Here is a 12693-nt window from a genome sequence, read left to right on the forward strand (position 1 = left end):
TAACGCGCATGTGAATTACCGTCTCGAGCAAAACGGCTTCCGTTTTCTCGCATTTCGCACTAAGCGCAGCCTCAGTTTGGCGTCGGCTGTCGGCCCGCGGGCGACGCCAGCGCCTCTAGCGGCCGTGCCGCAGTTACGACCGCGACTGCAGCATCATAGAGTTGAAGTTCGAGTTGAACTTGAAGTGGCGCTTGTCGTAGAACTTGAGCAGCGCCGGGCTGTTGGGGTGTCGCTCCTTCAGGTGGAAGTAGTGCGCCTCGGGCTCGATGGATGTGGTGCCGCACTCCTCGCACACGTACATCTTGTTGCGCCGCTCCTTGTAGTTGTACTGGTGTTGCACGCCGTGCACCTTCAGGCAGTGCGACTCCAGAGAGCAGCGCTGCGTGAACGACTTCTCGCAGAGCATGCAGCGGTAGGGCCGGACGCCTGCGGGCAGGACGGGGCGCTCGGTCAAGGTCAGACGCGACAAACCCCGCCACTCGTCGGGGAACAGTGGACAGTTGGGGACGGACCGAGCGTGACCCAGCGTCAGCAGCAGCTGGACCAAAGCTTCCCCACCGTCTCGCTGTCCTGGACCCACTGGACCCACCGTCTCGCTGTCCTGGATCCAGGTCCACTGACCAGGTCCACCCTGACAGCTCAGTGAGGGGAGGATCGACTCAAGAGAGGTGACGGCCCCCGGCGCCGGCACGTACCCGTGTGGGTGCGCGTGTGTCGCTTCAGGTCGAACGTGTCGTTGAAGCCCTTGCAGCAGAAGGTGCAGAGGTAGCGCTTGACGTCCGAGTGGCACTTCATGTGCCGGTTCAGCAGTCGCAGCAGGTTGAACTTCTTGGAGCAGAGCCGGCACATGTACGTCTTGGGGTCCTCCTCGCAGACTGCAGCGGGGGGGGGGGGGGGCACAGGTGAGCTGAGGATGGGCAGCACGCGTGCGCCTCCAAACCGCACGGGCCAGCAGTATGGGTTCTGATTACAGGCCGCGCTATAACACAAGACGGGATTCCACGCACGAAAGGAAAAGGATAGCGGGACCATAATGATTACACGGTGCACTCACCGAAACGACTCTGTGAAACGCAGCTATCTGGGCGCCGGAAATGGAAATGGCCGAGTCGTGCGAGCGGTGTGCCAATTAATGGGGATCTCGCACGCCACGCGAGTGTATCGCCACACAACATGGAAAGCAGCAGTGCGTAACCATGCAAACGATTCGCTCCAGAACGAAATGAGAAGAAGTCATTTCACGGAGCCATCAGAGACGCTGATTTGGTACTACAGCCTGCTTGCTGTGCCGGCAGCTGGCTGGCCCGGGATGCGGCACGAGCCAGGTGCGGTGCCAGGCCGTTATCGGCGGCGGCTCGTGGCCGGCCGACCAGTGTAGCCACGGGAGCGGTCCGGAAGCGGCCGCCCGTCTGGGTCCCCAGCGGCCGTTCACCTGCCCGCCGTCATAGCATCTGTTCGCCGGCACATGCTGTAAAACTCACTGATGGGCGGCAGTTTTTCCACTTCGAGGGCACGCTCGCTGGCGTGCGGGTTCTTTATGCCGTGGCCGCCGTTCACGAACTCGAAGGCGTGCGTCTCGGGGAGACCAAGCTGCGGACAGGAGGAAATTTTTGGCTCCTGATTCAAATACATTAAAAGAATACAATACTATCCTCGTAAATGTGGTAAGCATGTGTAATATCCGTGCTGCAACTCTCGTCGGGCCGTGTGGTGATCAGAGCAGATGCCGTCCCGCCCAGATGCCCCCCTGCGTGATGGCGTGACCCGGGGCTCCGTAAGCCGGCAGCGGCGCCAGGCTCCGTAAGCCGGCGGCGGCGCCGGGATCCGTAAGCCGGTGGCGGCGCCGGAATCCGTAAGCCGGCAGCGGCGCCAGGATCCGTAAGCCGGCGGCGGCGCCGGGATCCGTAAGCCGGCGGCGGCGCCGGGATCCGTGAGCCGGCGGCGGCGCCGGGCGGCCGTGAGGCTGCCGTGGCGGCGATCACAGGGCCGCGCGCCGCCGCCTTCCGGTCCCACACTCTGACAGCGCGGCGGCCGCCGCCGGTCTCGGCGTAATGGCTGCGCTGACACGGCCGTCAGCCGCGCACAAGGTCGGCGCCCCTCGGCGGCCGACCGGCGGTCGCTGTAACGGCGTCGCGGGGCCGCCGGACTCGGCCGGCGCCTCATGGCCGGGTGGCGCGACCCGCCCCGAGCCAGTCAGCCCCGGCCGTCATCACTGCACCCGGCGTCAGTCGTGGAGCGCGCCAAACAAGCCTCGAACTCGTGACACGAAACCAGGGCATAACCTCCTCATAGCCTCCTCATAACCTCTTCATAACCCCCTCATAACCCCCTCATAACCTCCTCATAACCCCCTCATAACCTCCTCATAGCCTCTTCATAACCCCCTCATAACCTCCTCATAACATCATAGCCTCCTCATAACCTCCTCATAACCTCTCAGCAAGCTGTTAGTGAGCACGGCTTAAACATTGGGCCGATGAGAAAGTTCCGCTAGCAGATCGGAGGGTTACGCAGATGTGTTTTCTTACATGAATGCTCTCTTTCAGGTATCTAATGTCTGCAAGTTGTTCCGGATGCGTTGTTGGGCCCTTGGCAATTGTGTCATCCAAAATGGCCGAAGAAAGACACGCCCCTGAAGTTGTTTTGTCAGCAACAGACCGTGACGTGGCGGTACTCCACTGGAAACAGTCTGAACCATTGTGCCTCGGCGCTAACCCGATAGCGTTGTGTGTCAAGACAATGCACTCAGCAACATCATTGTTTTTCGCTTAGTGCTTAGTAGTACGGTGTCGAAACGGTGGAGAGCAGATACCAAAACCCACACAACTATTATTGTAACTTTATTCCTCTCACCACCGTCTAATTTGGTACCAAAGTGGTACCAAATGCCAGTTTTGCTCAAACTGAGACTGATTTGTACAATGCCGTACAATCTCTAGATGCCCGCTGAGTCGCCCCTTTTGCGTTGTACCTTCATGATGAGAATATAAATTTGTTCCTATATGTCTGTGGCAAAGCACACACTTTCAACCGTAGCCGCATTAAAAGCCTTCGGCGACTGTCAAAATTTGACACCGACGTTCCAACTTTTATCGAAGGCAAACCAATGTTGAGTCCGTATGGTAACCAGTATGCACATGTCGCCACCACACGGCACATCCGAATCTCGGCTGCCGCGCCGAGGCGTCTCAATGCACCACTAAATCTCGATTACCGTCAGTGATAATCCGTTTTCAACGGCAAAACGGAAAGTGGCCCCCAATGGACCGTTACGATTGAAAGCTTCATGCAACGCTGCAGACAGTTGCAAAATCGGCAATTATTTGAACTGGTCGGGCGTGCAGTGCCGTGTTATTGCCATGAATCAACAGATTACATCACAGGCGCTACAGACGTCCTGTTCGGCGCGCCCGAAGCAGCTGCGTCCGGGATCGGCCATCACTGGGGTCTCGTGATGACCGATGCTGGCTGAGGTAAAGCCACGGTGTGAGCTGGATTGAAATCGACCGTTCCGCAGTATAACACAAGGCAGTTTTCGATGGGATCGATGCTTCAGGTCCCCATCCGCTTTCATACCGTGGAAGTCCTGAGGGCACCACTACGTCGGTAGGCAATCACCTTCACTCCACCTCCCAGACCTTCGGCCGACCCGACCCGACCCGACCCGACCCGACCCGACCCGACCCGACCCGACCTCGCCCCCTCGCCTCCCACTCACCCGCTGGTGGAGCTGACCGACGCGCACGTCCAGACTGACCGAGCCGTCGGCGCCGGCGTCGCCGCCGACGGAGCGCGGCGAGCGGGGTGAGCTGCGGCCGGCGCGGATCGGCCCGGGCGAGCGGCACGCTGGCCCCGTCGACGACTCGGGCTGCTGTGCCGGCTGCGCGGCCGGCGGCGGCGGCGGCGGCAGTCCCGAGTGCAGACCCGTCACCACGAACTTGCCATCGTAGAGCGCGTCGGCCAGGCATGAGGAGACGACCGGCTCGGAGAGAGCCGGGAGCGAAGCCGAGTCGCCTAGCGCCTCGACCACCGTCTGGTGTGACAGCTCGGCAGCCGTGCCGGTCGGCTGAAGCAGCTGCTCCAGCCCGAACAGGTCGTGGCTGCCGTCCGCCAGTGGGGCCGCCGACACTGCCGGTTTCGAATCACCGAACAGCTCGGCCTCAATCTCGTACGGGTCGCAGAAGCCGAGCGGGTCGGCGTTGAAGGCGTAAGGCATGGGTGCGAGCCGCGCGCCGGCGCCGCCGGCCGCGTGCGCCGGCCATGGCTGCGCTGGCGGCGGCTGCGGCGGCGGCTTGCAGCCCTCCACCTGCTGGTCGATGTAGCTCCCCAGGAAGTTGTCCACACCGACTTGCTGCTGCGGCGGAAAGTGGCGTGGCGAGTAGCGGCCGCGCTCGCCGCCGCCTCCCGGGTGCGGCGCCTTGCAGCCCATCAGGCCGAAGCCGAAGCCGTTGGCGCCGGGCCCGAAGAGGCCGCCGAAGCCGGGCGGCCCGAAGCCGGCGCCGCCGGGCTGCCCGCCTGGTCCGCGGCCACCGCCGCCGGTGCCTCCGCCAGCGCGGTACGGCGAGCCTGGTGTCGGCGACAACGGGTTGGCGCCCGAGCCGAGCGGCGTCTGCACGGGCGCCAGGCCGGCGCGCGGCACGCGCAGGTCGACGCAGCGCGCCGGCGATGGTCCGCTCAGCTGGAGCCGGCCCCCAGGCAACAGGTTGCGCCTGTAGAAGGGTCGCTTTTTCGGTAAGGTTGGCGTGTGCGTGATCACCGAGAGCCGCGCGCGCGCCGGCGCCGCCAGCGACGGGAAGCAGCTGAGCGGGTGGGCGCCGAACGAGAGGTCGATAGGGTCGTCGCTGGGTGGCGCGGCCGACGCCGGGGGCGGCTCGGCCGACTCGGCCGACTGCCGCGCCGCCGCCGACTCGCAGCGCGACTCGTCCTCGTCGGTGACCGGCTCGTCGGCCTCGTCGTCGACCCGGGCGTCCTGCAGGCGGCGGCTGACGGCCTCGACGCCCTCCGTCTGTTGGCGCCACTGCAGCACGGCGCCGGGTCGCGTCCAGTCGAGCGCCTCGGCCCAGTCGAACGCCGACGAGGCGGACACAACCGGGCGCAGTTCGCCTGAAACACGCGCCGCGTCAGTACCGGCGGCGCCACGCCTTCCCCATCTGTTGACCCGACCGCTGCAAGCCGAAGCGTGGTCACAGCAAACCACTCCAACTGGGGCGACATTTGTGAAACGTTGTGCTCGATGCATGCTCCGTTCGAGCAGGATGTAAATACGATGATGATGGCGACCGAGGATGTACCCGTCACCAGGTGATATTATTTTGTTTCCAGGACCATGGTGCCATTTTCAGAGATGCTGAAAGCCCACGTAAGATTGAGGTCATGATAGGGATCAGGGATGTTGTCTCTTTTCGACAATAATTGAACGTGATACGCAAAAACGTCCATGACAATTTTAACAGGCGGATGTCAAAAGGGTATTGTTGTTTGTGGCAGTGTGACGTTACAACAATTCAGAGAGCCGATGAAAACGATATCATCTGGACGCTTTGTACACATTGTAGAGTTTGTCGGCGAGGAAGGCTCATCCTGCATTATGGGAGTGTGAAGTATGGTGCTGTGTGGTGCTATGGGCTAAACTTTCACCACGCGGGTATTGGCTACAGGAGATTCTGCAGGTAGGCGGCGCGTATTGAAAGGGCTGCGATTTCACTTGTAAACATCACATATCTTATTTCCTACGGGGCGCACGCTGTCGGTTGGGTATTTGAGCATTGTATTATAGTATTATTTATTTATGCTCATATTATTTAGGCTCTGCGGCGATCGACTACACGGTCATACAGCGCCCATCGGCGCACACAATCAAAAAGGCTATGACAGGCATGGCTTTGACGGCGACACCCGTCTTTAGCACACTTGTCTGCCTTTTCTGCTTGATGGCAACTGAACGTAACGCATCCCGAAGTTTCCACGCGCCCGGGTGGCTGCTTGAATTGCCCTTTGCTCGGGTGGTGGTCAACTTGACCCCTGTGATCTCGAAAAGGAAAAACGCTAGATGCACCAAATCCACAGGGTGGGATGGCCTGCATGTGAACTCACTTGTCAAAATTTGATGTTTCTAAAACATGACCCTGGGATCGAGTGAGGTCAAACAAGGTCAGCCCATGTTTGGTGTCCGAAGTACCCCCAGACCTCTTCATGTAACCGCTTTGGACGCAGATAGCTGTTCTTATCAAAATGTCGCTGGTTTTCCTTTAAGGTTAGTGATCTTCTATCTTTAGAAGGTCAAGATGATAAAAAGCCTATGAAACTGCATCTATTTTATCTGAATAAGCGTTAAGGACCACGCCAGGCGGTATATTCTTTCAAACAAAATGTTGAACAGGGTCATTGTAGGCCAGTGACCTACTCGGACCTTCAAGAAGCTTATGGAATATGTCTGTTACGGCCCTTTTCTATACATTCGAAATAGGCACTAGAATCTACCAAACAAAGAAAGCTCCCACGTAAAAAGTAGGTTTTGACCTCAGTTTAACCTATACACCTGACTCTAGGTCAATGGAATTTGCCACAATTCTAGATTAAATTGCTTCATTGCCAAAGAACCTATCTCAGAGATGCATGACTTCGTCGAAAACCCCGTTGTTGCATTAGATTGAACGATTCCTTAGTAATGGCTTTCGCTGACAGCCACGACCTGACTTTGACCTGCCATAGGTTAGCAATCTCACAAAGTATGCCTGCTTTTTATACCAAACGATCCGCTGTTCGATTGCTTACGGCTATGCAGAGTTTGGCGCGACTACGCCGCGCCGTTTGGAAATCATTCTGAAAAAACTTGGGGGGGTGGGTCAAATTGGGACGACGAGGTGACAACCTGAAGCAGCCTGAGACTTTAAAACAGCGAAACATTTTACCCCGTGTGCTTGACGCCTCCACTTCCCCTTCCCTCCGCACACTTGACCTCCGCCTACCTCGCCCGCCGTGTGCGGTTCTGTGTAGCGAGCCTGGAGCGCGCGCCGGCCGGGATCCTTGGAAGTGTTCCCAGCGAGGAAGCGCGCTGACTCAGCGGCTGCGCGTGAGTTGGAGCTGCGGGCGGCCGGTGCCCGCGGCCGCGGCCGGCACACGGCGCCGACCCTGGCCTATATAGCGGGACGCACGCACACGCACGGGCGCAGCGGCCGTGACCCAGCGGCCCGGACCGGCCCGCGCCACGTTTGGCCGCCACATCGTCCACGAGCCGGTGGCAGCGTTTGGGCGGCGCCGCGGGCCGCCGAGCTGGGGACGCTCGCTGGCGCGGCGACGGGCTACTGACCGCAGGTCAGCAGCGCCATTGATTTACCAGGATACTACCCTTCGCCGGGGCTGTTTTGCTCCCGGCCGGTTATTTATAGCGCTTGCCTCGATGTATGGAGAGTGCTATAAATAGCCGGCACTGGAGAGGGGGAGGGTTACGCACGAGCAGCTGTGCGCCAGTACGGAGCCGGCCGCGGCGGGGGGCCTGGGGAAAACTGGCCCGCAACGCGCCGATTCCTGGAAGCCAGGGTTAGTCGGGGTCGGTCAGGTCGCTGCTTCCTGGGCTTATTGGTCAGCGGCCAGAAACAGAGTGACGTTGCTGAAAGAGTGCTGCCGGTGTTTCCCCCCGTGTGACGGGTGCCCTGGTGATGTCACATCTCCTAGCGCATCGAGTGACCTAACTACTTGAATGCATGCGGATGCACGGTTGTCGAGCGGCAGACACCAAACCTTTCTCCGCCGTCCGTGTGGACGGGATAACGCGCCCACGGGCCGGGCCGGTTCGGTCTGGGCCTGGCTCCGGCAGGAGACGGCGCCGGAGTCGGCGGCGCGGGCGAGCCGGGTGGTCGACTCGACCGGCCCTTCCCACCGCGTCGTGACCGCCCGCAGCCGTCTCGGCGCGGCCGTCGCCAGTCACCCGCGGCCGGTGTAAGCCGGTCCCGGCGGCGTTCGCGGCGCGGCGCGGCGGGAGGGCACCGGCCGGCCGCAGCCGAGCAGCCCGAGGCGGTCGGCAGCCTCGCGCACCACCGCCGCTCAGCGTCGGGAGAGAGGGGCGGCGCGGTCCGCGAAAGGGAAAGCGGGCCTTGCGAACGGCGGGAGGTTGAGGTGAAGGCCGCCAGACGGGTTTCCGAGATCAGGCGGGCTTGGTAACGAGAACTGTGACGAAATCAGTCATCAGATAACAGAACACTCTAAGGGCAGATCCCGGGGGTAGCCCGACTTCAAGCACTCGCACTCACGGCGCCGAGAAGCGGCGATCGAGTTGCTGTGTAGGACGTCATGCAGACGATTTGTTTACTTCAAGCCCAAGCAACGAAAATAACGACAAGTGGACGGCTTCAAATACCGCGTAATTCGCCACAAGCTCTGTCTCAGACCTCTCATACAGCATGCTCTCATAACAGAGGTACAGCACGGCTGACCTGCGATCCATTCTGAGCAGAAGCTACCAACTCCTGCCTTCGGAGTCAGACAATGATAAGTCCCGTCCACGGGTGGCGCGGGTCCGTGTGACTACGCCGGCTCACTAGGGCCTGCTACGACAACGTGGCTGTGACCGTCACCGTCCAGTGCGCTGGAGGCCAACGAGTCCTATGTAACAGACGTAGATCGCATTCCGAATCGGATACCGACAGCAACACGGCCAGCACTGAACCTCCATCAGCCAGTCACAAAAGGTCTGGGGGCAGAGCCACTCTGGAGACCAAACGGAGAGCATGCTGCCAACAGGGTACTTCTCAGTAATCAGGCCATCCTCTTTACTTCCGCCAGTCTCCAGGCGGCGCCAAGATTTGCCGCTTCCTCCCTCCCGTGCTTTGTGAACTTTCCTTTCTCTTGGCAGCCATTGGGTGCTGGGCACAGCCATCGGGCATCAACAGCTGGACAGCCCAATTCTCCCAGCCAGTCTCGTATTCCGTTATTCGGCGGCATCGCCAGAGCCGCTGTGACGTCAGCTGCCGGGCATTGGCGCGTTTTTTGTTCGCCCGCCACCGTTCCCTCAGCGTTTGCCGCACAGACGTTGCGGGCGGCGGCGGCCGCCGAGCCTGGAGGTCACCTTGGAACCAGGCCGCATGCCGGCAACAAACACCGCGGCGCGCTGCTGCCACCAGGCCTCTGCAGTGCGCAGCCTTGGGCCGCTTCGTCGCCAGCTGAACGGCGGCGCGCTTCAGCTCGGCCGAACATCTCGGCGCGGCAGATGCCGCCAGCGACGCCGGGCGAGTCTGCTGCCGGACCGCCGACCGGCGCGGTGTCGCAATCGGCTGTTTCCCAGCCGACCCAGTCGGGGCCAGCCCCAGAAAACCAAGGCTGCGCCAACGGAGCGCGCGCACCCGCCCGGACGGCGGTACGCGCTGTGTGGGGAACTCCCGAGCACGCGGTATCCGCGCGCCGCGGCGTTTATTCGAAGCCATTCAGGGCGAGTGGTCGAAGTCACCAGGTTTGACAGTGACAGAATAGCGACATGTCCGGCTTCCAGCCCAGCGGAGGTGCAATGTCCGAAATCACAAAAATTCAGGACGAGACAGTGCTCAGCAAAAACCCCAGCATTTGCGGCTGCTATTAAAGCATCGCGGTGCACTCAGTCGTGACAGGGGCAGACTTTTACGGAACACAGGCCGGTTTTCCTACAGTTCACCGAAACTAGGCTTCCAAAGCAAGGCAGTCGTCCTTTCTGAGGCCAATCTATCAACACCACACGCCTCAGAGCCACGACTCAGAGACCTCTGACACGGCTAATGGACCCCATCGCTTCGGAGACCTCTGGCACGGCTAATGGACCCAATCGCTTCAGAGACCTCTGGCACGGCTAATGGACCCCATCGCTTCAGATAACTCTGGCACGGCTAATGGACCCATCGCTTCAGAGACCTCTGGCACGGCTAACGGATCCCATCGTTTCAGAGAACTCGGACAGGGCTAATCGTTTCAGCTGGGCTTACAAGTTCATCTTGGGCTTATATTTTCAAGATGCCTGATGGTTTTGAAAATGGCAGGCGTGTGAAGTAAGAGATATGCAGACATTGGTATTTAGTGTGGTACGGTGAGACCAAATGGCCGCCAAATGAGAACCATCTGCATTTTGGGACTGCAGTAGTGTGGTAGAGAGACCTTTCGTTCGGAACACTTGGCAAGCATGGAAGAAGGGGGTCGAAACAAAATACCAAAGCAAGGATTTGTTAAGAAGGAATCCAACGAAACGAAAGGCATCTTACCCATCATTTGCCCTTTACGGAAAGTATGGTACGTAATGTGTGCCTCAAGCATTATCTTTCTTGCAGATTGTTGAGCTAGGCGTTCAGTGGCCGACACGCTCCACCCTGTTGCTCGTTAATCTCCCACGTGCCTTACTCTCTGTGGCATCCCCTTCCTGCTGACCGCATCCCACCCATTATTCCACGTCGAACATCCAACAGAGCCTTACTCACCCACGTACCGCAATTATTGCTTTTCGTCAAACATGTGTTATGGATGGACTAATAATCAAACACAAAAGCCAATGGCATCGTCCAGTGATGCCGCCCTGCCGCCAAGAGGATTTGGTCTGAGACGGCGCCTGTGATCTCTAGCAGCTGTGGGGCGACGCCACCGCGGCCCTGGCCGAACGATCCGCCTCTAACACACCCACCTGATTACCGCGCTCGTTTTCAGCGTTTTTAGTGGAAGCGAAAAAGCTCAGAATAGGCTGCAGTGCTATATGGTTGTGACGCGCTCATATCTAGTGGTATTTGTACTTAGCTTGAGCAAACTGTGGAGTATAAGTGCTCGAAATACTCAAGCCGGACCTTCAAGTTAGCTAATCAGGCTGGAGCGGTGTAGATTCCAGATTTGGCCCGCAAAGCACGTGCAATATACTCGCCGACCAGCCCTGTGGTTTATGACCTGACCACGAAGGCTGAAGGTAAGGCGGAACGCAAGCCGCTTTATGACGTCACCGGGGTGGCGGCTGTCCTGGCGCTGTCGCGCCATTCAATCCTGACTGCTTGTCAGAACGGGCTGGAAAACCGCACACCCCGCTCTTTCCTGGTACTTCAGTGACACAGGGGGACTACCCGCGGAAGACGATGCTCTGATTATCCACACAAAGAGTTTCAGGCACCCGAACACACTGGGGCATTCAGCCGAGAGCTTTAAGCATTTCCAAACGCGGCCAACTTCTCGTCCTGCAATCTCAAAAACTAGTCTAACAAATAGATCCAGAGTCCGTGCGCAATAATCATCCATTACGTTTGAGTTTTGTACGGGCTCGCCGGATCTCTCCATCACCATCCCTGCACGAGCGGACGACCCTCGCTTCGTCTGTTCCCAACCCGCCCCCAACCCAGCGTGTGGCTCTCCGATGCACCGCGGCAAAAGTGCTCGTGGCTGCAACACGGCAAATGTGCTGGTGGCTGCACCGCGGCCCGTTCGCAGCCGCTGGCCCTCACAGTCAGAGTGACCAGGCCATCCACTCAATGGCAGCCGCGCGATGCCAGGCCGGCTCTGACCGTTACCCGGGCCCGCGCGGGGCGCGTGCACGGTCGACAGGTGCCGGCCGTGCACGATGTGCGCAGCCCGCAAGGCGGTGCTTTCGAAACGTTCTCCGGAGAGCACCACTTGCATAATGTGACCGCCGAGCAGTGCCGGTCATGTGGCCAACGGCAGGCCAACAGCGCCGGCGAGCGTGCAGAGCGCGCGGCCCGGTCGTCCGGTGGCGCGGCCCGGAGGCGGGCGCACCTGCAGCTGTTGATTACCGGCTCCGGCAGGACGGCGAGCTCAAAGGCGCACGCCATCGCGTCCGGCGAGGCTCATCACGGCTCAGCTGCGCCTGGCAGGACGTGGCCCAAAGGCGATTCAGTGCGGACTTTTGGAGCGAAAGCGGCGAACACGCCGCGCCGGTTCCAGCCGCTGCTGCCCTGTGACCTTGCACCGCCATAATTTGGCGTCGGGTGAACGAGCCAGTTGCGTCAGGCGGTGCGGCTGCGCAGGACGGGAGGGCGTCGCCCGCAGCCGGCGCCGGTCGTCGCGCCCGCTGCGCTCCCGCCGCTCTTTCACAGAGCTAACTGCTAAGTGGACCTTGGCCCGCATGTACGGAGATCAGACCTTGCCTAATTGCTGGGCTCTGACGACTGCCACACGCTCTGGTATGGTCGGGGTACCACGAAATACCTGCCTTTCGAATGGGCTATAACTTGATGCGAATCGGCACTCTCCAAGCGATCCGCCCAACAAGCACCAAGGCACTGCATGCATTCGTAGTTGGTCAACACCCAGAGCCAACCACACCGGGGGACCCAGAGGTCACGGAAGCCCCCGGGAAGACGCGTTTAGGGATGGTCGGCGTTGCAGTCCCGGCTAGCCGCCTGTGTGGCGTTGTGGGCCTGTCCGGGAGCGCTCCGCCACCTGCGACCGTCGCCGCACCGCCGTCGGCGGCGACCCGCCCCGGCCGGCACGCACAGGTCCGCCACGATCCCGTTCGCACGACCACCGCCTACCGGATAGTCCAGCGCCGCGGCCATGGACATGAACGGGAGTCTGACTGGCATGAAGAGGGGTCTGGTGCAAACCGACCATCTCATGCGGCCTCTGTAAGGCCACATAATGCTATCTGATGCCGCAACGCTGCATTCAACCACAAAACAATGCACTTTCCGTTATGAGCGTTTTGTGGTTTCAGTCTGGTCCATTACCGTTGGCTGCGAAAACTCG

The 12693-nt window shown here is 60.1% G+C and overlaps 1 protein-coding gene across 1 annotated transcript in view; it reads right to left on the bottom strand.

The window, feature by feature from the left end:
* Positions 1-101: 101 nt before the first annotated feature.
* LOC119092547 (zinc finger protein 628) overlaps positions 102-12693 on the bottom strand; it is a 27755-nt gene continuing 15163 nt past the window's right edge. Inside the window, exons 2-7 of the mRNA XM_037215505.1 lie at positions 4890-5103; positions 4757-4841; positions 3719-4609; positions 1482-1590; positions 696-875; positions 102-426 (exon numbers count right to left, since the gene is read on the bottom strand). Coding sequence (XP_037071400.1) covers positions 134-426; positions 696-875; positions 1482-1590; positions 3719-4609; positions 4757-4841; positions 4890-5103 — 1772 coding nt within the window. The 3' untranslated portion in view covers positions 102-133. The remainder of the gene's footprint in view (positions 427-695; positions 876-1481; positions 1591-3718; positions 4610-4756; positions 4842-4889; positions 5104-12693) is intronic.

This window comes from Pollicipes pollicipes, unplaced genomic scaffold (assembly GCF_011947565.3).
Source record: "Pollicipes pollicipes isolate AB1234 unplaced genomic scaffold, Ppol_2.1 Scaffold_3447;HRSCAF=4054_pilon_pilon_pilon, whole genome shotgun sequence".
Lineage (NCBI taxonomy): Eukaryota > Metazoa > Arthropoda > Thecostraca > Pollicipedomorpha > Pollicipedidae > Pollicipes > Pollicipes pollicipes.